Consider the following 24,257-nt stretch of genomic DNA (forward strand, 5'->3'; position numbering starts at 1 on the left):
AAAGGAGCAAAACTGATCATTGAGAAGTAGAAAAGACAGAATCTTGATTTTGATTCAAATTGAATTAATTATATATTTGCTGTATAGTTTTAATTTAAATGCCACACATTTGAGCCAAGCTTGAGATATTCTTTTCACATAGTACTCCACCTCTTTCCTTCAATAATTCTAATATATGCCAAAGTACATTAAGTTTACTTCACTCGTTAGTAAAGTTGCAACTTGAAAAAAGCAAGCTCCAAAATCAGACTGAGTGATTGCGTTAGTCGGTTATAAGCCTTTCAACATGATGGACGTTATAATGAAAGAACAAACTTCAAACATTTCAGAAAGATGCCATGATGTCTTTAAGATCAATAAATCAGTCAAGGAGGGAAAATGGTTTTGGACATCAATACAAGACTTTTTTTTTGCTGAGATGAAAATTATAGGATTGATCACAACGGCAAAAAAAAATGAATCAAAATGTTGTTTATTGATTTATTCGATTACATTTTAATCTGTCAAATAAAAACTCTCTGAAAATAGTCAAAATTCCTCCTCCAAAGTCTGAACTCTGCTCCACACCACACGATTTGGACAGAATTGGCTGTGTAACTCAGACCCGAGCCTACAGTATCATGGACGATTAGAAATGATCTTGATTTATGTTTGAAACTTGATTAAACTTGATTAAACTTGATTAATTGCACAGTTCTAGTCAAAATAGCTTTAAAATGAATTGAAATAAAACACTACAGATATATGTTTGATTAAAAAACTGTTGAACTTGTATTGTTTTTGGTGAGATGTTAGGACCAGGCTGCTGCGTATCCCATAGTAACCCCCTTGTCATCACCCTCAGGCGCTGAATCAGTCTTGATTAGATGCAATTTACCCAACACAGAGCAAGTCATCTGTGTGTGTGTGTGTGTGTGTGTGCGTGCGCGCGCGTGCGTGTGTGTGTGCGCGACCTTGTGTGTGTGTGTGTTTGTTCGTGTGAGTGTGTGTGTATGTGTGTGTGTGTGCGCGACCTTGTGTGTGTGTGTGTGTGTGTTTGTTCGTGTGAGTGTGTGTGTATGTGTGTGTGTGTGCGCGACCTTGTGTGTGTGTGTGTGTGTTTGTTTGTGTGTGTGTGTATGTGTGCGTGTGTGCGTACGTGTGTGTGTGTGTGTGTGTGCGCGTGCGTGCGTGTGTGTGTGTGTGTTTGTGTGTGTGTGTGTGTGTGTGTTTGTCCATGTGTAGGTGTGTGTGTGTGTGTGTGTGTTTGTTGTTTGTTTGTTTATGTGTATGTGTGCGTGTGTGCATATGTGTGTTTGTTTGTGTGTGCGTGTGTGTGTGTTTGTTTGTTTGTGTGTGTGTTTGTTCGTGTGTAGGTGTGTGCCTATGTGTGTGTGTATGTGTGCGTGTGTGTGTGTCTGTGCGTGTGCGTGTGTGTATGTATGTGTGCGTGCGTGCGTGTGCGTGGGTGTGTGTGTGTATGTGTGAGTGCGTGTGCGTGGGTGTGTGTGTGTATGTGTGCGTGCGTGTGCGTGTGTGCGTGTGTGTGTGTGCGTGTGTGTGTGTGCGGCCTACAACAGTACAGCGCCGGCTCTACCCGTTTTTTCTGTCCTCAATGGGCGATAACGTTTTCCAATTGTCAGGTAAAGTCCTTATGAATCCAAACGGGGAAATCACGGCCCGTTTTAGACACGTTCTCCAGAGCTCAGGTTTATTTAGCTAGAAGCACTCACGGGTGGCAATAAACCTGCCAAAGTACATCATCTTCTTCCATACCGCTGTGTACTGCCTGTGGAGAATCACAGAATTACACATTTATGGAATGGGCTGCGCGATACTAACAAAAAGGAATATCATGATGATTTTTGTGAAGTGTCTCAATAATGATATTCAGACAATGCTGTGTGTGGTTTTGTCCCTGGTTATGTCCCTGGTTTCTCCCTGTTTTAGTCTTGCTTTAGTCCTGGTTTAGTCCTTGGTGAAGACCTGGTTTAGTCTTGTTTTAGTCCTGCTTTAGTCCTTGGTGAAGACCTGGTTTAGTCTTGTTTTAGTCCTGCTTTAGTCCTGGTTTAGTCCTTGGTAAAGACCTGGTTTAGTCTTGTTTTAGTCCTGGTTTTGTCCTTGGTGAAGATTTGGTTTAGTCTTGTTTTAGTCCTTGGTTAAGACCTGGTTTAGTCTTGTTTTAGTCCTGGTCTAGTTCTTGGTGAAGACCTAGTTTAGTCTTGTTTTAGTCCTGGTTTAGTCCTTGGTGAAGATTTGGTTTAGTCTTGTTTTAGTCCTGCTTTAGTCCTGGTTTAGTCCTTGGTAAAGACCTGGTTTAGTCTTGTTTTAGTCCTGGTTTTGTCCTTGGTGAAGATTTGGTTTAGTCTTGTTTTAGTCCTTGGTTAAGACCTGGTTTAGTCTTGTTTTAGTCCTGGTCTAGTTCTTGGTAAAGACCTGGTTTAGTCTTGTTTTAGTCCTGGTTTAGTCCTTGGTGAAGATTTGGTTTAGTCTTGTTTTAGTCCTTGGTTAAGACCTGGTTTAGTCTTGCTTTAGATCTGGTTTTGTCCCTGGTTTCTCCCTGATTTAGTCTTGCTTTAGTCCTGGTTTAGTCCTTGGTGAAGATTTGGTTTAGTCTTGTTTTAGTCCTGGTTTAGTCCTTGGTGAAGATTTGGTTTAGTCTTGTTTTAGTCCTTGGTTAAGACCTGGTTTAGTCTTGCTTTAGATCTGGTTTTGTCCCTGGTTTCTCCCTGATTTAGTCTTGCTTTAGTCCTGGTTTAGTCCTTGGTGAAGATTTGGTTTAGTCTTGTTTTATTCCTTGGTTAAGACTTGGTTTAGTCTTGATTTATTTCTGGTTTTGTCCCTGGTTTCTCCCTGATTTAGTCTTGTTTTAGTCCTGTTTTATTCCTTGGTTAAGACTTGGTTTAGTCTTGCTTTATTTCTGGTTTTGTCCCTGGTTTATTCCTGTTTTAGTCTTGTTTTAGTCCTGTTTTATTCCTTGGTTAAGACTTGGTTTAGTCTTGCTTTATTTCTGGTTTTGTCCCTGGTTTCTCCCTGATTTAGTCTTGTTTTAGTCCTGTTTTATTCCTTGGTTAAGACTTGGTTTAGTCTTGCTTTATTTCTGGTTTTGTCCCTGGTTTCTCCCTGATTTAGTCTTGCTTTAGTCCTGTTTTAGTCCTTGGTTAAGACTTGGGTTAGTCTTGCTTTATTTCTGGTTATGTCCCTGGTTTATTCCTGTTTTAGTCTCGCTTTGGTCCTGTTTCAGTCGTTGGTGAAGACGTGGTTTAGTTTTGCATTCACAATATCATATTTTTATATATATATAGATGAAATGTCGAATCACGTAACAGCCTAATGCATCTATAGTGCCTGATGGGAGAAGTTCTACAAGGAGGAGCACAGCCATGACAGTTGTTATGCTGCTCTTATGAGAACATGTATAATGTGTCTGAAGATATGTGCAGTTGAGTTACAGCGAGGGAAGTACAGCAGCATTCTTTCCCTGAAAGAACCTTCTCTTAGTTATTTCAGATTTGAAAAGCATCATACTTGTTGTAAATACTCGCTTACTAAACGTATATGACTTTGTATCATTAAAAGCTATTATAAGTTGCATTGTACAACCTATTTCATTTATTTATTTATAATTTATGTACATTAAACATATGTAAATATGTCTGATTGTAGGATTTGCCTCATTTCCATCTCCCTCAGAAACGATTTACTTTTAAATATATTTGAAGAGTTAATTTGCAAAAAAACAGATAAGTAATCGAAGGCTTGCAGTTTAGTCTTAGTAACAATGTTTTCAAAAGACAAAATGATTCTCATTGATCATAACATTTTGTCTATTCAAAATGGACTATTCATTTAAAGATTTAATTTTGTTGCTACTGCTTGCAATAAAACATTTTAAAATGAATTTCAATTGTTTATTTCGATATAAAAAATATGAATACAAATTAAAATAGTTCTTTTTTTTTTATTAAATCACTCTAGTTTTACCAGCAAATTAAGTTGGTGCAATTCCTCATTCTTCCAGGTCCAAAATGCAGACATGGTTTCAAATATAGTCATCTGGACATTTTTTCAACAGAGGAACCCGCACCACAGTTTGAGAACCACTTCAATAAATAGATTTTTTTTTTGTCCATGTCCAACCACATTTGTCAACATGACTCTTTAGGCTGGCTCACAAACTTCCATAGGCCTGCTCACTCGTAACAAACTAGATCATTCTTTCTAGCTACTTAATGAAATGTCCTGTTCCGCTCCACTAGGCATGACATAAAAGCAATACATCTTTCCTCCTACCATGTCTTTTCAAAGTCTTTTCTCTGTTAGTGGTTTATGCTGCGGAGATAAAGCGAGCCGCATAAGAACAGACACCACTCATATCATATCAGTCATCGCACACAGAACTGCCCGGCATGCTAAGTGGATGCTAATAGCTCGTGGATGTTTCAGATGTAGCGTCATGTTGTACATTAGGAGCAAATGGCTGCATAGTTTACACTCGACCTTCACACAAGCCTCTCCCGTGGCACAGAGGCTCCGAGGCTCTATTATTAACACGGACTGAGCTGTGCATCTGACAACTTTTTACATCCAATTGGAGACCACAATAACTTTAATAAAACTTACGCGTGGAGTAAAAAAAAAAAGCTAGATCAGCGGTTCTCAAACTTTGCACCCCCAAGGGATATATATTTGACTGTCCGAGTTACTATCGGATCTAAAACAAAACTATTCTACGTCTAGATTAGGACTAAACATGGTCTAAAATGGAACTACGCACAAGTTCTAAACAAGGACTAAGCCAAATGAGGACAAAAAAAAGTGGAAAAAGAGATCTTGACGCATTCATTTATTATTGCTGTGTGAAGTTGTTCCATTACATTTGATTTGTTTTTTATTTGGCTTTTGTTTACAATATATTGAGTTGTTAGTGAGCATCGTTTGAGAAAGATTTGTTAACTTAATTTTGTTTTTTGCATAAGCATTCAGCAGTATATGTGATTTAGTAAAATATTCATGGTATATATTAAGCTTTTTTCAGGGTAACAACAAACCACTTAATTACCTTTTGTTCATCGTAAACTGAGCTGTTGATCTAAAACGGCTTAAAAATGGAAACAGAACTGCTTTGTGGTGGAATTTTACAGATTTTCATTATGTAACATTATTGAACCATGTGTAAGACAGAGAGTCTGGATTTTGAAAACTGCCAGTAAGTACGGAGGAGTGGGAGGAGACAAGGGGTGGGGGGAATCTGAAATTGTCTAAGCTCTCAATCCTCAAATGCAGAACAACTCAAGTTTACTCACACAAGCATGAATCAATTGAAATGCAACTCTCTATATGTGACTATTGAGGCGACACCATTATAAACACGGTTACGACTGATACAAGTCCATTTGGCCTTTTATGCCCCTGTAAATCACTGAAAGTACCTATTAGCCCACTTCCAGCACCTTACCCACAGCCACAGGTGTAAGCCACAAGCATGTAATTTTAGCAGTAGGCCAGAACACAAATAATCAAACATATTTAATCACGGTGCAGTGTACGGATAGAAATCAACACATTCTGCAGATGGTATTTATGGATAAACAAATAAGGCCACAGGGAGAAGGCTCTTCTCCAGCTCAGAAAACATTTTTGAAAAGCCTAACTCCACACAGCTGTGTCCCACATCCTCTAAAATGGCCCCAAGTGTTTGCACAGAGCAGAATAAAGCAGACTTTCCCATGAATGAAGAGTAGAGCCACGGAGTGAATTAAAATGCACAACACCAATTAAAGTCAGACAGTCAGATAAATGATATGGAAGTGGCTGCATTAAAGATATTGCAGGTGTGATGTTGATAGAGCACTGCACTTTGTATTCACCGAAGCACTTATATATGGCCAAAGAATAATACAGACAAAATGTATTCAGCTTTGAAATATTAAAGCCGTCGCTCTGGGAAGAGGTTACGTGCCAAGTCACACAATAAGAGGACCAAAACTCAAATATTAAAGTCCATCTGCCGCATAAAAGACACAGCAAACTTTCAAACTCGCGATGCAGCCACACAAGTTGTGACAGACACGTGATTTTCCAAGTGTTACGCGCAGACGACCACCCAAGAAGAGCTGCGTTAAAACAAAGCGCGTTAAAACAAACACATGGACGATTAACGCGAGTAACGGCGCGAATAACAGTGTGAAAAAGCGTCTTACCATCACGTTTCCTTGCATTTTGGCGGTTTCGATGAGATTCTTTTCCTTCATTTTTGTCTCGTCCCGTTATTTTGGTCTTGTTTAGGTTTTTTTTTGAGAGAGAGTTTTTCAATACGCAGTGGCTCAAAAGAAAAAACCAAAAAAGCACAAACGCAGTGATTCTCAGTCGCTACTTCATTAATAGATGGGGGGAATAGGGGAAACGATTGGTTAGAAGAAGAGAAAGAAACAACGCGGTAGAGTCGCTAGAATAAAGCGGGATATCGCGCCTCTTCGTTGGGGGTTTCGAGCCCGTCCTGAGAAGAAAATCCCAGCGCGATCACAATTCAAAGCGTCAGTGGAGGTTTAATTTGGAGCGAAAGAGAGACGGGGGGGAAAGAAAAGAAAGAAGAAAAAAATCCCTTCTTGCGTTTAGCCGTCACGGGAGCATTGACAGTCCGCGCGTGTTGCCACAGATCCCGCGGGACGATTCGGATCACAGGCACGCGAGCGGCGCCGGAGTGACGGGCAAAAAGGGCGGTTTTAGTGAAGCCGTTTATAGCGTTACGAGGCAACGATGACCGTAAAAGTCAGTGTTATCATGCGGAGGGAGATTTGGCCGTGCAGAGATTTGAACGCGACAGATGGAAAGTGGAGTTGAGGTCAATTCACGCGCTGCAGAGCCTGACGCACAATTCGGATTTCTGTGTGTGTGTTTCAAATCAGTTTTTATGTGTGACTGATGCAGAGAGAAGAAACAGGACCAATTTCCAAATTATGTTCTAGGGAAAGCGAGGCAGTCAAGTTTGATCCTTTGTATTGCTAAAACTATTGCTGAAATCCAGACTAATCATTGACGTGTGCGGAATTAAAAACGACTGATCTCTGGGGTTATTTTTTTGGGAAATGTGACTAACGATTATATGAAAGTGAAACCAGTGAAAAAGGAAATGCAACTGCTACGTTTATGTTTTCGGTGTTTTCACAACAATAACTACAAAATATCATATTGTGTAGTGCCCCCCGGTAATACTAATAATACCTCAAAAACCAATACGTTTTTGAAAAGGAATACCAATGTCTGCGTGTGATAGTTCTCGTTTTCATTCTGAATACAAATGTTTTGTTACATACTGACCTTTTAAATAAAAAAGCACCCATACGCACTTACTGTCTCTAGTACATAAAAGGCTCTTGTACTACTACTGCTTCTCTACTTCATGTCCTAGTTTGTTCTACTATTACCATGACTACTTGAGCTTCTAACATAACCCATCTGATATTCAAGGATATTACAAACCTTTCACTCAGAAGTGGCTTAAGTAGTTTTGCTCTGCTGACAATGGGACAATTTAAACAATGACAGATTGACAAATGAGTGGGCGCTGTCCATGGTGCTGACGGACGGACATACGCTCCAGAAAAGTGCGAACCTAAATTAACCTTTGCCCGTTCTGTCTTCACTGTGATAAAATATAACCACATTCTATTTTTGGCGAGTTAGTAAACATCTTTGCTCTTCATCTGAACTCGCTCTCGGTGTTTAAAGTCTCTAAAGTGTTGGGTGAGTTGTATAAACTCAGCAGCCCTTCGCCTCGTCAGCGGTGAAAAGAGCAAACGGCTCGTCTTGTGTAAAGCTCGTTTGAAAAGTGCCTGGTGTTAATTACTGTGGGTACGACTGTGAAAACAATCTGATGGGACCGGGGCACTGCCTCTGCTCCTTTTGTATGAGCTTATTGTTACTGTTGACGACACACGTACCAGCAGCATCACCATGTCTTGTACTGACCGTGCTGTTGACCATTACAGGACTTTGTAAAGCACGTTACCTCACACAATCATAGGCCTATTACACAAATGGGATGGAGGTCATGCATTCAGCCTACACAACATGTTCAAAACAGCCATCACATAATTGCATCGTATGTAATCCCCTGCTGTCCATGTGCCCCATAGAAGTCATTTATGTAATTGATCGTGAAGTACTTTTGACTGTGATAAATAAGGATAACTCATTTGAGCTTTACCCTGCAGGGAGCAGCCCACAAAAGGAACCTCAAGTGCAGTTCAAGTGCATTTAGTGAAATGAGTTGCTCCAAAATGAAAGAGCTGATTTAGGATCGTGTCAAACATGAAAATATTAGAAATTATAATCTTCACAATTGAAAATATTTTATTGTAATATTACAAGAAAGAACATTTCTTTTCACAGAACAATCCAGTTCTGCCAAAGAGACAAACGTTTAACAGCAGTAAGACAGCGAGGTAAAGGCATTTAAAGGCATGTGGAAATAATGAGGAATTATTACTCTCATTAAATTATATACTGAATTGCCCTAAATGTGTGGTCCAAAGGGAATATTTCCAATTATTTCCAGTACAAATGGGTGGCCTAAATTATTAGAATTGATTCTAGAACAAGCTTGTGATTGGTTAAGCCTACAAGCTCCACTTTTTATGATGAAATACAGCAACCTTGTGTTGAAGACTGACCCGACTTAAAACTCTTTGTTGACATGGCTTCATATTAGTGTTCCTTGACAACAGTTTTAGCAACAACATAAACTTTATAAAGTACAACATCCGCTCAAATTGAAGCCCGTCCATCCGAGGGAGTCGGATCTCTCCTTCACTGTGGAACTCCTCAAGGTTTCTACTTTTTCTTTCTCCACTTTGGAAGTTTGTCCTGGCAGTGAACAATGGTCTAAGGACAGGGGACCTTGGAACCTTTGTCTAAGGACACGGGATGCTGGGACATTGCCAAGTTCCCATGAGAATTAATATTAATCTATTCTCACTATCGTCCGTCGAGGCAACAACTGATTTTGGACGTTACAAAAATTGAATTTAATTGAAATATATACTCTTTTATTAGGTACTTTTTTATTCTACTTCTGTTCTATTAAAGGCTACACCTCCATTACTTGCCCTAGTTTTCTTGTATTACTATGAATCTTCTTCTGAATTGAAATGCCTTTACATCCATCTTCTCCCGCTTACCCGGGGCCTATACATGTGCACAAATTCAACTTTTTTCTGTCCGTATAGAGTCATTACCTTGGCCGGAACATCCAACACTCTCTCTCTCTGTCCTGCTTCCCAGTGTTTTTCTATTCACAACATTTTGTGCCAAGTTGGAATCTATCATGCACAGGTGTGGCAGCCAAGGACAGCTGTAGCGACAATGCAGGGCCCAGACTCCTCCGATCAACAACTGTTAACGCTCAAAATAATGAGAAAAAATGGTCCAGTCTGGGATGAAGATAGGCGGTCGTATCCTGCAAAGCTCCATTGAAAAACACTGGGGGGAGCAGAAGTGACAGAGCAGCGAGGGGGCTGAACTGCTGGGGAGAGGAGATCTGTCCAATGTGGCGCTAAAGGCTGCCAGCAGAAAAAATATCATTTGCAAAGCTTCAGAACTGCCCTGCAATTGAAACTGTACACAAGATAATGAATTATAATGCGCCATGTCCACAGGTGAGAGCCAAGAGTGTCATTAGGACTTGGACAAGCTGTTAAATGTGATTATTTCTGCTCAGAACTGATTTGTTTCTCCACACATTTCTTCAAACATGAAAAAGGAAAAATCATTTGGCAATTCTCTCGCACAGCAAGAAGGTCTGTGATCAGTTCCCAAGGGGGTCTTTCTGTGTGGAGTTTGCATGTTCTCACCATGTCTGCGTTGGTTTCCTCCAGGTCTCTCTCTCTCTCTCTCTCTCTCTCTCTCTCTCTCTCTCTCTATCTCTATCTCTATCTCTATCTCTATATCTCTATCTCTATCTCTATCTCTATCTCTCTCTATCTCTATCTCTATCTCTATCTCTCTCTCTCTCTATCTCTCTCTCTATGATAATTACTTACCATAGGGACTAACTCACCAAACAACCTCATAATTAGAGAAATGGGACAACCTGTCATATGGGCTTTAACACTAATTAAAAATGTATAGAAAATATATATTGAAAAAAAAAGACATGATTACTATAGATTTAATGTAGTCAATAAACACTTTGGAATTTGTATGAGAAAACTGAAATATTGTCAGGTTATTGATTCAATTCAGGCTACCATAATTTCACAATTTCTTCTGCGTGGCAATTGTACATTCTATAGCAAAATGACAAATAGAAATATTTAGAGACACAAGACATTATTTTTTTGGTGCATTGTTGACCTTTATTTAACCAGGAAAGTCCCTCTGAGACTATTTAGACTCTCTTCGTTATAATATAATAGGAGCATATGACAAGTGGCTTGCAGTAGACGCAGTTTTGACATTTAATGAAGTCTATTCACAACTTAGCCTCGGGAAACTTTTGCATCACTGAATTCATTTTGAACAGTAAAAATAAGCCGAAAATGCAGCAGAGAAGAGAACCAACAAAGTGCTTACGCAGAGACACCAGCAATCCATGTAAAGACATAGTTAATTGTTTATTTATTCATGTGGGAGTTTGCATGCGCCGAAACAAGGCTAAGAAGGACCAGAAGTAATTACACCAGTCCGAGCGACACATCGATTTGTCCTGATCCCCGGCGAAGACCACAGACCTGCTCCGTATTCGAGTGACAGCAGTTTTCCAAGAACATAAAGTCCTCCGACACCTTCGCAGAAATCAATGGCTCCATTATGGACTTAATTACTGTGAGTTGTACTGTAATAACCGCAGTCACGGCTCCCTTTGGCTGTTCCTTTGGAGAGGACGTGCTCCAAGAAAAGTCAATATAGTGAACGATTCCAGAGTGGAATATATCGTATTTGTACAATGGAAAAAAACAGTAACTTATTGGTCATTTTCAACCTTGGTGTATTGGATTTTCTAAGGCAGGAGTCAATCCCAGCAACCTGCCTTGGGTCTGGTATGACCTGTATGTTAGTTGATACTTGGAGACAAACATCTATGGACATCTTTTAAAGTGCACGTGTTTTCAATACAAATACTCATACAACAACAAACTAAAATATCCTCCACATGTAATTAAATTAATTTAGAAGTTTAAATTTGGGGAAAATCATCTTGAGCAGTGGGGCATCAAAAGTTGCCATTTTTTTCTTTTTAAGTGCTATATTCTCTCCCAGAAGTATTTTTTGTTGTTGCTATTTTAGCAAATAATTTTGTGTTGCAGATCGTTAACGCTTCATACTTTTGCAAATCGTGAGGGGAGGAGCAACAAAATGCAATTACATTTTTGGACAAGTATTACAATCTTTACCCAAATGTTTTTCACTCAACAATATTGCCCTGTTTGTAAAGAAAGGAGAAACATTGGGGCGTGTCTCTTGTCTTGTGTTGGACAGTGCGGTGCAGGCAAGGGCCGATTTCAGAGGGGCGAATAAGAAGCTTTTAAGACTATTTATAGATACTATCCATTTATTGCTGCTCAACACTAGTATACATATAGAAAAGGGGGATTATCCAGCATTGGGATTGTTGTGTCAGTGGCATAAAGTAGTTTAAATATTAGATTGATATAGATATTTCTTTCTTACAGTAAACTATGTCAAACTTTGACCATTGCACATATGAATTCCCCTTCCTCATGTTCCTAACCCTCTGGAGTGTGGCTCCAGCACGGGCCCCTGCAGCTGCTCTCTCTGCTTCAGGACCTCATCGCTCGTCCCCTGCGCCAATCTGATCTGAGCAAATTTAAATGATAAATCTGAACCAGCTTTTGACAAACGCCTGCTGTTCAAGGCAAAGCCGACATTAATATTCAGACGTGCTCAGGGGCCATGCGACAGACAGTGCCGGGCTCCTTAAGTTGGAAAATAATTACTGTAACTTTTCTGCCAGGAAGAAGCTGCTGCCTGTAAGTAAAAGCACACTCGACGATTTAGTGCGTGTCACTTTTTTATGGGGAGATATGCTGAACTGCAAGAAGATGAATTTAAGCCCTACAATAGAGCTCAAAAGTGATGTGATTTACAAACTAGTAGTACATCAATAGTTTAGGATCTACATAAAACATCAAATAAACGCCACAGTGTTATAGAGCTTGCAGGGGAGAGTGCAAGGCTGTACAATTAATCACAAATTGCAATTTAAACTCTTATTAACTCGCATTGGCAGCAATTACTTCATAGAATTTCTAAACATGTTTCGAAATGGAGGGGATTCTTTTAATAGTTTGACAGTTCATATTTGATGCTTTTGAATGTGTTTGAAATTTGCACCATGAACTGAACACTTATTTAACAACATCAATTGCAAATCTACCCAAAACCGCTATTTTTTCCGCCCCAAACTTGGGCAGCCCGACCACCTTGCATGATCTGGGTCTGTATATGACGTCGCATAGACCTCCCACATTGAAGCCACAAGAATAATGCACACTTTATATGCCAGTGCACCTTCTGTCTTACACCTGAATTCATTACAGATGCAAATGAACAGATGCAGAGGTAGGAGAAGAGGGGGGGTGAGGAGTATGATCCTGTGGAGAGATTAAGGCTCGGCCCACCAACAGAGAAGTGTAGGAGCTACTTCAGACGGAGAGAAGCCATGAAAGAAAATTAGTTTACTGGTCTTAGGTGTCGAACGTCAGAGCTTAAGGGGAGGAATACAATTCGATGGAGGTTGGAGAGGCAGATTGCCAGTCTCAACTGTAAAGATTGTTACTTACATAAAAGTACAGATACAGGGGTAAATAAAAACATCACATAAGAAAATCTACTTAAGTAAAACTATTGAAGTAACAGTTGAAAATATACCTTGGTTGTTTCACACAGAGAGAACTATTAAAGTATCACATGAAGGGGTCCTGATTAAGAATTGTATAGATTATTTGGTCAGAGGAGGGTTTTTATAAATCTTTCGGCTGAATGTCACCTTCACAGGGAATTTTCAGGTGTTCAACGCAGGGGGTCGGGCACGTTTTGACGTTTTGTATGTGCATGTACTGAACACTATTAGCAGTGTTCACTGTACAGTCTGAGAGCAGCAGGAGGGAAAGACCTGCAAAACCCTCTACATAACACAGCGAGGGTGGATCAGACCCTGAAGCTGCTCTCCAGAGCAGAAAGAGCAGAAAGTGTCCTATAGAGGGCGGGACTCATGGACCAACATTAACGTGAGTTTAGTCAGAAGGTCCGGCATTAACGTGAGTTTAGCCAGAAGGTCCAGCATTAACGTGAGTTTAGCCTGAAGGTCCAGCATTAACGTGAGTTTAGCCAGAAGGTCCAGCATTAACGTGAGTTTAGCCAGAAGGTCCAGCATTAACCTGAGTTTAGCCAGAAGGTCCAGCATTAACGTGAGTTTAGCATGAAGGTCCAGCATTAACGTGAGTTTAGCCAGAAGGTCCAGCATTAACGTGAGTTTAGCCAGAAGGTCCAGCATTAACGTGAGTTCAGCCAGAAGGTCCAGCATTAATGTGAGTTTAGCCAGAAGGTCCAGCATTGATGTGAGTTTCGCCAGAAGGTCCAGCATTAACGTGAGTTTAGCCTGAAGGTCCAGCATTGATGTGAGTTTAGCCTGAAGGTTCAGCATTAACGTGAGTTTAGCCTGAAGGTCCAGCATTGATGTGAGTTCAGCCAGAAGGTCCAGCATTAACGTGAGTTTAGCCTGAAGGTCCAGCATTAACGTGAGTTTAGCCAGAAGGTCCAGCATTAACGTGAGTTTAGCCAGAAGATCCAGCATTAACGTTAGTTTAGCCTGAAGGTCCAGCATTAACGTGAGTTTAGCCAGAAGGTCCAGCATTAACGTGAGTTTAGCATGAAGGTCCAGCATTAACGTGAGTTTAGCCAGAAGGTCCAGCATTAACGTGAGTTTAGCCAGAAGGTCCAGCATTAACGTGAGTTCAGCCAGAAGGTCCAGCATTAATGTGAGTTTAGCCAGAAGGTCCAGCATTGATGTGAGTTTTGCCAGAAGGTCCAGCATTAACGTGAGTTTAGCCTGAAGGTCCAGCATTGATGTGAGTTTAGCCTGAAGGTTCAGCATTAACGTGAGTTTAGCCTGATGGTCCAGCATTGATGTGAGTTTAGCCTGAAGGTCCAGCATTAACGTAAGTTTAGCCTGAAGGTCCAGCATTAACGTGAGTTTAGCCAGAAGGTACATTATTAACGTGAGTTTAGCCAGAAGGTCCAGCATTAACGTGAGTTTAGCCAGAAGGTCCAGCATTGACGTGAGTTTAGCCAGAAGGTCCAGCATTAACGTGAGTTTAGCCAGAAGGTCCAGCATTGACGTGAGTTTCACCAGAAGGTCCAGCATTAACGTGAGTTTCGCCAGAAGGTCCAGCATTAATGTGAGTTTAGCCTGAAGATCCAGCATTAACGTGAGTTTCGCCAGAAGATCCAGCATTAACGTGAGTTTCGCCAGAAGATCCAGCATTAATGTGAGTTTCGCCAGAAGATCCAGCATTAACGTGAGTTTAGCCAGAAGGTCCAGCATTAATGTGAGTTTCGCCAGAAGATCCAGCATTAATGTGAGTTTCGCCAGAAGATCCAGCATTAACGTGAGTTTAGCCAGAAGGTCCAGCATTAATGTGAGTTTCGCCAGAAGGTCCAGCATTAACGTGAGTTTAGCCTGAAGGTCCAGCATTAACGTGAGTTTCGCCAGAAGGTCCAGCATTAATGTGAGTTTCGCCAGAAGGTCCAGCATTAACGTGAGTTTCGCCAGAAGATCCAGCATTAACGTGAGTTTCGCCAGAAGGTCCAGCATTAACGTGAGTTTCGCCAGAAGGTCCAGCATTAACGTGAGTTCAGCCAGAAGGTCCAGCATTAATGTGAGTTTAGCCAGAAGGTCCAGCATTGATGTGAGTTTTGCCAGAAGGTCCAGCATTAACGTGAGTTTAGCCTGAAGGTCCAGCATTGATGTGAGTTTAGCCTGAAGGTTCAGCATTAACGTGAGTTTAGCCTGAAGGTCCAGCATTGATGTGAGTTCAGCCAGAAGGTCCAGCATTAACGTGAGTTTAGCCTGAAGGTCCAGCATTAACGTGAGTTTAGCCTGAAGGTCCAGCATTAACGTAAGTTTAGCCTGAAGGTCCAGCATTAATGTGAGTTTAGCCAGAAGGTACATTATTAACGTGAGTTTAGACAGAAGGTCCAGCATTAACGTGAGTTTAGCCAGAAGGTCCAGCATTGACGTGAGTTTAGCCAGAAGGTCCAGCATTAACGTGAGTTTAGCCAGAAGGTCCAGCATTGACGTGAGTTTAGCCAGAAGGTCCAGCATTAACGTGAGTTTAGCCAGAAGGTCCAGCATTAATGTGAGTTTAGCCTGAAGGTCCAGTATTAACGTGAGTTTCGCCAGAAGATCCAGCATTAATGTGAGTTTAGCCTGAAGGTCCAGCATTAACGTGAGTTTCGCCAGAAGGTCCAGCATTAACGTGAGTTTCGCCAGAAGGTCCAGCATTAATGTGAGTTTAGCCTGAAGATCCAGCATTAACGTGAGTTTCGCCAGAAGATCCAGCATTAATGTGAGTTTCGCCAGAAGATCCAGCATTAATGTGAGTTTCGCCAGAAGATCCAGCATTAACGTGAGTTTAGCCAGAAGGTCCAGCATTAATGTGAGTTTCGCCAGAAGATCCAGCATTAACGTGAGTTTCACCAGAAGGTCCAGCATTAATGTGAGTTTCGCCAGAAGGTCCAGCATTAACGTGAGTTTAGCCAGAAGGTCCAGCATTAACGTGAGTTTAGCCAGAAGGTCCAGCATTGACGTGAGTTTCGCCAGAAGATCCAGCATTAACGTGAGTTTAGCCTGAAGGTCCAGCATTAACGTGAGTTTAGCCAGAAGGTCCAGCATTAACGTGAGTTTAGCCTGAAGGTCCAGCATTAACGTGAGTTTAGCCAGAAGGTCCAGCATTAACGTAAGTTTAGCCTGAAGGTCCAGCATTAACGTGAGTTTAGCCAGAAGGTACATTATTAACGTGAGTTTAGCCAGAAGGTCCAGCATTAACGTGAGTTTAGCCAGAAGGTCCAGCATTGACGTGAGTTTAGCCAGAAGGTCCAGCATTAACGTGAGTTTAGCCAGAAGGTCCAGCATTGACGTGAGTTTAGCCAGAAGGTCCAGCATTAACGTGAGTTTAGCCAGAAGGTCCAGCATTAATGTGAGTTTAGCCTGAAGGTCCAGTATTAACGTGAGTTTCGCCAGAAGATCCAGCATTAATGTGAGTTTAGCCTGAAGTTCCAGCATTAACGTGAGTTTCGCCAGAAGGTCCAGCATTGACGTGAGTTTCACCAGAAGGTCCAGCATTAACGTGAGTTTCGCCAGAAGGTCCAGCATTAATGTGAGTTTAGCCTGAAGATCCAGCATTAACGTGAGTTTCGCCAGAAGATCCAGCATTAATGTGAGTTTCGCCAGAAGATCCAGCATTAATGTGAATTTCGCCAGAAGATCCAGCATTAACGTGAGTTTCACCAGAAGGTCCAGCATTAATGTGAGTTTCGCCAGAAGGTCCAGCATTAACGTGAGTTTAGCCAGAAGGTCCAGCATTAACGTGAGTTTAGCCAGAAGGTCCAGCATTGACGTGAGTTTCGCCAGAAGATCCAGCATTAACGTGAGTTTAGCCAGAAGGTCCAGCATTAACGTGAGTTTAGCCTGAAGGTCCAGCATTAACGTGAGTTTAGCCAGAAGGTCCAGCATTAATGTGAGTTTCACCAGAAGGTCCAGCATTAATGTGAGTTTCGCCAGAAGATCCAGCATTAACGTGAGTTTCACCAGAAGGTCCAGCATTAATGTGAGTTTCGCCAGAAGGTCCAGCATTAACGTGAGTTTAGCCTGAAGGTCCAGCATTAACGTGAGTTTCGCCAGAAGGTCCAGCATTAATGTGAGTTTCGCCAGAAGATCCAGCATTAACGTGAGTTTCACCAGAAGGTCCAGCATTAATGTGAGTTTCGCCAGAAGGTCCAGCATTAACGTGAGTTTCGCCAGAAGGTCCAGCATTTACGTGAGTTTCGCCAGAAGATCCAGCATTAATGTGAGTTTCGCCAGAAGGTCCAGCATTAACGTGAGTTTCGCCAGAAGGTCCAGCATTAACGTGAGTTTCGCCAGAAGATCCAGCATTAATGTGAGTTTCGCCAGAAGGTCCAGCATTAATGTGAGTTTCTCCAGAAGGTCCAGCATTAATGTGAGTTTCACCAGAAGGTCCAGCATTAATGTGAGTTTCGCCAGAAGGTCCAGCATTAACGTGAGTTTCGCCAGAAGGTCCAGCATTAACGTGAGTTTCGCCAGAAGATCCAGCATTAATGTGAGTTTCGCCAGAAGGTCCAGCATTAACGTGAGTTTCGCCAGAAGGTCCAGCATTAACGTGAGTTTCGCCAGAAGATCCAGCATTAACGTGAGTTAAGCCTGAAGGTCCAGCATTAATGTGAGTTTCTCCAGAAGGTCCAGCATTAATGTGAGTTTCGCCAGAATATCCAGCATTAATGTGAGTTTCGCCAGAAGGTCCAGCATTAACGTGAGTTTCGCCAGAAGATCCAGCATTAACGTGAGTTTAGCCAGAAGGTCCAGCATTAACGTGAGTTTAGCCAGAAGGTCCAGCATTAACGTGAGTTTAGCCTGAAGGTCCAGCATTAACGTGAGTTTAGCCAGAAGGTCCAGCATTAACGTGAGTTTAGCCTGAAGGTCCAGCATTAACGTGAGTTTCGCCTGAAGGTCCAGCATTAACGTGAGTTTAGCCTGAAGGTCCAGCATTAACGTGAGTTTAGCCAGAAGGTCCAGCATTAACGTGAGTTTAGCCTGAAGGTCCAGCATTAACGTGAGTTTAGCCAGAAGGTCCAGCATTAACGTGAGTTTAGCCTGAAGGTCCAGCATTAACGTGAGTTTCGCCTGAAGGTCCAGCATTAACGTGAGTTTCACCAGAAGGTCCAGCATTAATGTGAGTTTCGCCAGAAGGTCCAGCATTAACGTGAGTTTAGCCAGAAGGTCCAGCATTAACGTGAGTTTAGCCAGAAGGTCCAGCATTGACGTGAGTTTCGCCAGAAGATCCAGCATTAACGTGAGTTTAGCCTGAAGGTCCAGCATTAACGTGAGTTTAGCCAGAAGGTCCAGCATTAACGTGAGTTTAGCCTGAAGGTCCAGCATTAACGTGAGTTTAGCCAGAAGGTCCAGCATTAATGTGAGTTTCACCAGAAGGTCCAGCATTAATGTGAGTTTCGCCAGAAGATCCAGCATTAACGTGAGTTTCACCAGAAGGTCCAGCATTAATGTGAGTTTCGCCAGAAGGTCCAGCATTAACGTGAGTTTAGCCTGAAGGTCCAGCATTAACGTGAGTTTCGCCAGAAGGTCCAGCATTAATGTGAGTTTCGCCAGAAGATCCAGCATTAACGTGAGTTTCACCAGAAGGTCCAGCATTAATGTGAGTTTCGCCAGAAGGTCCAGCATTAACGTGAGTTTCGCCAGAAGGTCCAGCATTAACGTGAGTTTCGCCAGAAGATCCAGCATTAATGTGAGTTTCGCCAGAAGGTCCAGCATTAACGTGAGTTTCGCCAGAAGGTCCAGCATTAACGTGAGTTTCGCCAGAAGATCCAGCATTAATGTGAGTTTCGCCAGAAGGTCCAGCATTAATGTGAGTTTCTCCAGAAGGTCCAGCATTAATGTGAGTTTCACCAGAAGGTCCAGCATTAATGTGAGTTTCGCCAGAAGGTCCAGCATTAACGTGAGTTTCGCCAGAAGGTCCAGCATTAACGTGAGTTTCGCCAGAAGATCCAGCATTAATGTGAGTTTCGCCAGAAGGTCCAGCATTAACGTGAGTTTCGCCAGAAGGTCCAGCATTAACGTGAGTTTCGCCAGAAGATCCAGCATTAACGTGAGTTAAGCCTGAAGGTCCAGCATTAATGTGAGTTTCTCCAGAAGGTCCAGCATTAATGTGAGTTTCGCCAGAATATCCAGCATTAATGTGAGTTTCGCCAGAAGGTCCAGCATTAATGTGAGTTTCGCCAGAAGGTCCAGCATTAACGTGAGTTTCGCCAGAAGATCCAGCATTAACGTGAGTTTAGCCAGAAGGTCCAGCATTAACGTGAGTTTAGCCAGAAGGTCCAGCATTGACGGGAGTTTCGCCAGAAGATCCAGCATTAACGTGAGTTTAGCCTGAAGGTCCAGCATTAACGTGAGTTTAGCCAGAAGGTCCAGCATTAACGTGAGTTTAGCCAGAAGGTCCAGCATTAACGTGAATTTAGCCTGAAGGTCCAGCATTAACGTGAGTTTAGCCAGAAGGTCCAGCATTAACGTGAGTTTAGCCTGAAGGTCCAGCATTAACGTGAGTTTCGCCTGAAGGTCCAGCATTAACGTGAGTTTAGCCAGAAGGTCCAGCATTAACGTGAGTTTAGCCTGAAGGTCCAGCATTAACGTGAGTTTAGCCAGAAGGTCCAGCATTAACGTGAGTTTAGCCTGAAGGTCCAGCATTAACGTGAGTTTCGCCTGAAGGTCCAGCATTAACGTGAGTTTAGCCAGAAGGTCCAGCATTAACGTGAGTTTCGCCAGAAGATCCAGCATTAATGTGAGTTTCGCCAGAAGATCCAGCATTGACGTGAGTTTAGCCAGAAGGTCCAGCATTGACGTGAGTTTCGCCAGAAGATCCAGCATTAATGTGAGTTTCGCCAGAAGATCCAGCATTAACGTGAGTTTCACCAGAAGGTCCAGCATTAATGTGAGTTTCGCCAGAAGTTCCAGCATTAACGTGAGTTTAGCCAGAAGGTCCAGCATTAACGTGAGTTTAGCCAGAAGGTCCAGCATTGACGTGAGTTTCGCCAGAAGATCCAGCATTAATGTGAGTTTCGCCAGAAGATCCAGCATTAACGTGAGTTTCGCCAGAAGATCCAGCATTAATGTGAGTTTTGCCAGAAGATCCAGCATTAACGTGAGTTTCACCAGAAGGTCCAGCATTAATGTGAGTTTCGCCAGAAGGTCCAGCATTAACGTGAGTTTAGCCAGAAGGTCCAGCATTAACGTGAGTTTAGCCAGAAGGTCCAGCATTGACGTGAGTTTCGCCAGAAGATCCAGCATTAACGTGAGTTTAGCCTGAAGGTCCAGCATTAACGTGAGTTTAGCCAGAAGGTCCAGCATTAACGTGAGTTTAGCCTGAAGGTCCAGCATTAACGTGAGTTTAGCCAGAAGGTCCAGCATTAATGTGAGTTTCACCAGAAGGTCCAGCATTAACGTGAGTTTAGCCTGAAGGTCCAGCATTAATGTGAGTTTCGCCAGAAGGTCCAGCATTAACGTGAGTTTAGCCTGAAGGTCCAGCATTAACGTGAGTTTCGCCAGAAGGTCCAGCATTAATGTGAGTTTCGCCAGAAGATCCAGCATTAACGTGAGTTTCACCAGAAGGTCCAGCATTAATGTGAGTTTCGCCAGAAGGTCCAGCATTAACGTGAGTTTCACCAGAAGGTCCAGCATTAACGTGAGTTTCGCAGGAAGATCCAGCATTAATGTGAGTTTCACCAGAAGGTCCAGCATTAATGTGAGTTTTGCCAGAAGGTCCAGCATTAACGTGAGTTTCGCCAGAAGGTCCAGCATTAACGTGAGTTTCGCAGGAAGATCCAGCATTAATGTGAGTTTCGCCAGAAGGTCCAGCATTAACGTGAGTTTCGCCAGAAGGTCCAGCATTAACGTGAGTTTCGCCAGAAGATCCAGCATTAATGTGAGTTTCGCCAGAAGGTCCAGCATTAATGTGAGTTTCTCCAGAAGGTCCAGCATTAATGTGAGTTTCACCAGAAGGTCCAGCATTAATGTGAGTTTCGCCAGAAGGTCCAGCATTAACGTGAGTTTCGCCAGAAGGTCCAGCATTAACGTGAGTTTCGCCAGAAGATCCAGCATTAATGTGAGTTTCGCCAGAAGGTCCAGCATTAACGTGAGTTTCGCCAGAAGGTCCAGCATTAACGTGAGTTTCGCCAGAAGATCCAGCATTAACGTGAGTTTAGCCTGAAGGTCCAGCATTAATGTGAGTTTCTCCAGAAGGTCCAGCATTAATGTGAGTTTCGCCAGAAGATCCAGCATTAATGTGAGTTTCGCCAGAAGGTCCAGCATTAATGTGAGTTTCGCCAGAAGGTCCAGCATTAACGTGAGTTTCGCCAGAAGATCCAGCATTAACGTGAGTTTAGCCAGAAGGTCCAGCATTAACGTGAGTTTAGCCAGAAGGTCCAGCATTGACGTGAGTTTCGCCAGAAGATCCAGCATTAACGTGAGTTTAGCCTGAAGGTCCAGCATTAACGTGAGTTTAGCCAGAAGGTCCAGCATTAACGTGAGTTTAGCCTGAAGGTCCAGCATTAATGTGAGTTTCGCCAGAAGATCCAGCATTAACGTGAGTTTCACCAGAAGGTCCAGCATTAATGTGAGTTTCGCCAGAAGGTCCAGCATTAACGTGAGTTTAGCCAGAAGGTCCAGCATTAACGTGAGTTTAGCCAGAAGGTCCAGCATTGACGTGAGTTTCGCCAGAAGATCCAGCATTAACGTGAGTTTAGCCTGAAGGTCCAGCATTAACGTGAGTTTAGCCAGAAGGTCCAGCATTAACGTGAGTTTAGCCTGAAGGTCCAGCATTAACGTGAGTTTAGCCAGAAGGTCCAGCATTAATGTGAGTTTCACCAGAAGGTCCAGCATTAATGTGAGTTTCGCCAGAAGGTCCAGCATTAACGTGAGTTTCGCCAGAAGGTCCAGCATTAACGTGAGTTTCGCAGGAAGATCCAGCATTAATGTGAGTTTCACCAGAAGGTCCAGCATTAATGTGAGTTTTGCCAGAAGGTCCAGCATTAACGTGAGTTTCGCCAGAAGGTCCAGCATTAACGTGAGTTTCGCAGGAAGATCCAGCATTAATGTGAGTTTCGCCAGAAGGTCCAGCATTAACGTGAGTTTCGCCAGAAGGTCCAGCATTAACGTGAGTTTCGCCAGAAGATCCAGCATTAATGTGAGTTTCGCCAGAAGGTCCAGCATTAATGTGAGTTTCTCCAGAAGGTCCAGCATTAATGTGAGTTTCACCAGAAGGTCCAGCATTAATGTGAGTTTCGCCAGAAGGTCCAGCATTAACGTGAGTTTCGCCAGAAGGTCCAGCATTAACGTGAGTTTCGCCAGAAGATCCAGCATTAATGTGAGTTTCGCCAGAAGGTCCAGCATTAACGTGAGTTTCGCCAGAAGGTCCAGCATTAACGTGAGTTTCGCCAGAAGATCCAGCATTAACGTGAGTTTAGCCTGAAGGTCCAGCATTAATGTGAGTTTCTCCAGAAGGTCCAGCATTAATGTGAGTTTCGCCAGAAGATCCAGCATTAATGTGAGTTTCGCCAGAAGGTCCAGCATTAATGTGAGTTTCGCCAGAAGGTCCAGCATTAACGTGAGTTTCGCCAGAAGATCCAGCATTAACGTGAGTTTAGCCAGAAGGTCCAGCATTAACGTGAGTTTAGCCAGAAGGTCCAGCATTGACGTGAGTTTCGCCAGAAGATCCAGCATTAACGTGAGTTTAGCCTGAAGGTCCAGCATTAACGTGAGTTTAGCCAGAAGGTCCAGCATTAACGTGAGTTTAGCCTGAAGGTCCAGCATTAATGTGAGTTTCGCCAGAAGATCCAGCATTAACGTGAGTTTCACCAGAAGGTCCAGCATTAATGTGAGTTTCGCCAGAAGGTCCAGCATTAACGTGAGTTTAGCCAGAAGGTCCAGCATTAACGTGAGTTTAGCCAGAAGGTCCAGCATTGACGTGAGTTTCGCCAGAAGATCCAGCATTAACGTGAGTTTAGCCTGAAGGTCCAGCATTAACGTGAGTTTAGCCAGAAGGTCCAGCATTAACGTGAGTTTAGCCTGAAGGTCCAGCATTAACGTGAGTTTAGCCAGAAGGTCCAGCATTAATGTGAGTTTCACCAGAAGGTCCAGCATTAATGTGAGTTTCGCCAGAAGATCCAGCATTAACGTGAGTTTCACCAGAAGGTCCAGCATTAATGTGAGTTTCGCCAGAAGGTCCAGCATTAACGTGAGTTTCGCCAGAAGGTCCAGCATTAACGTGAGTTTCGCCAGAAGATCCAGCATTAACGTGAGTTAAGCCTGAAGGTCCAGCATTAATGTGAGTTTCTCCAGAAGGTCCAGCATTAATGTGAGTTTCGCCAGAAGATCCAGCATTAATGTGAGTTTCGCCAGAAGGTCCAGCATTAATGTGAGTTTCGCCAGAAGGTCCAGCATTAACGTGAGTTTCGCCAGAAGATCCAGCATTAACGTGAGTTTAGCCAGAAGGTCCAGCATTAACGTGAGTTTAGCCAGAAGGTCCAGCATTGACGGGAGTTTCGCCAGAAGATCCAGCATTAACGTGAGTTTAGCCTGAAGGTCCAGCATTAACGTGAGTTTAGCCAGAAGGTCCAGCATTAACGTGAGTTTAGCCTGAAGGTCCAGCATTAACGTGAGTTTCGCCTGAAGGTCCAGCATTAACGTGAGTTTAGCCTGAAGGTCCAGCATTAACGTGAGTTTCGCCAGAAGGTCCAGCATTAATGTGAGTTTCGCCAGAAGATCCAGCATTAACGTGAGTTTCACCAGAAGGTCCAGCATTAATGTGAGTTTCGCCAGAAGGTCCAGCATTAACGTGAGTTTCGCCAGAAGGTCCAGCATTTACGTGAGTTTCGCCAGAAGATCCAGCATTAATGTGAGTTTCGCCAGAAGGTCCAGCATTAACGTGAGTTTCGCCAGAAGGTCCAGCATTAACGTGAGTTTCGCCAGAAGATCCAGCATTAATGTGAGTTTCGCCAGAAGGTCCAGCATTAATGTGAGTTTCTCCAGAAGGTCCAGCATTAATGTGAGTTTCACCAGAAGGTCCAGCATTAATGTGAGTTTCGCCAGAAGGTCCAGCATTAACGTGAGTTTCGCCAGAAGGTCCAGCATTAACGTGAGTTTCGCCAGAAGATCCAGCATTAATGTGAGTTTCGCCAGAAGGTCCAGCATTAACGTGAGTTTCGCCAGAAGGTCCAGCATTAACGTGAGTTTCGCCAGAAGATCCAGCATTAACGTGAGTTAAGCCTGAAGGTCCAGCATTAACGTGAGTTTAGCCAGAAGGTCCAGCATTAACGTGAGTTTAGCCTGAAGGTCCAGCATTAACGTGAGTTTAGCCAGAAGGTCCAGCATTAACGTGAGTTTAGCCTGAAGGTCCAGCATTAACGTGAGTTTCGCCTGAAGGTCCAGCATTAACGTGAGTTTAGCCTGA

At 42.9% G+C, this 24,257-nt stretch overlaps 1 protein-coding gene across 2 annotated transcripts in view; it reads right to left on the minus strand.

Moving 5' to 3' along the window:
* LOC140364444 (A-type potassium channel modulatory protein DPP6-like) overlaps positions 1 to 24,257 on the minus strand; it is a 392,395-nt gene that overhangs the window by 312,181 nt on the left and 55,957 nt on the right. The window contains exon 1 of one of the 2 annotated variants that reach the window (XM_072450577.1): positions 6,183 to 6,263. The exons of the other annotated variant lie outside the window; for it this stretch is intronic. Coding sequence (XP_072306678.1) covers positions 6,183 to 6,233 — 51 coding nt within the window. The 5' untranslated portion in view covers positions 6,234 to 6,263. Of the gene's footprint in view, positions 1 to 6,182; positions 6,264 to 24,257 lie in introns of those variants that run through there. 2 annotated transcript variants of the gene reach the window in all.

This window comes from Eucyclogobius newberryi, unplaced genomic scaffold (assembly GCF_026437365.1).
Source record: "Eucyclogobius newberryi isolate DKJ021-1_F unplaced genomic scaffold, fEucNew1.0.hap1 SCAF_18, whole genome shotgun sequence".
Lineage (NCBI taxonomy): Eukaryota > Metazoa > Chordata > Actinopteri > Gobiiformes > Gobiidae > Eucyclogobius > Eucyclogobius newberryi.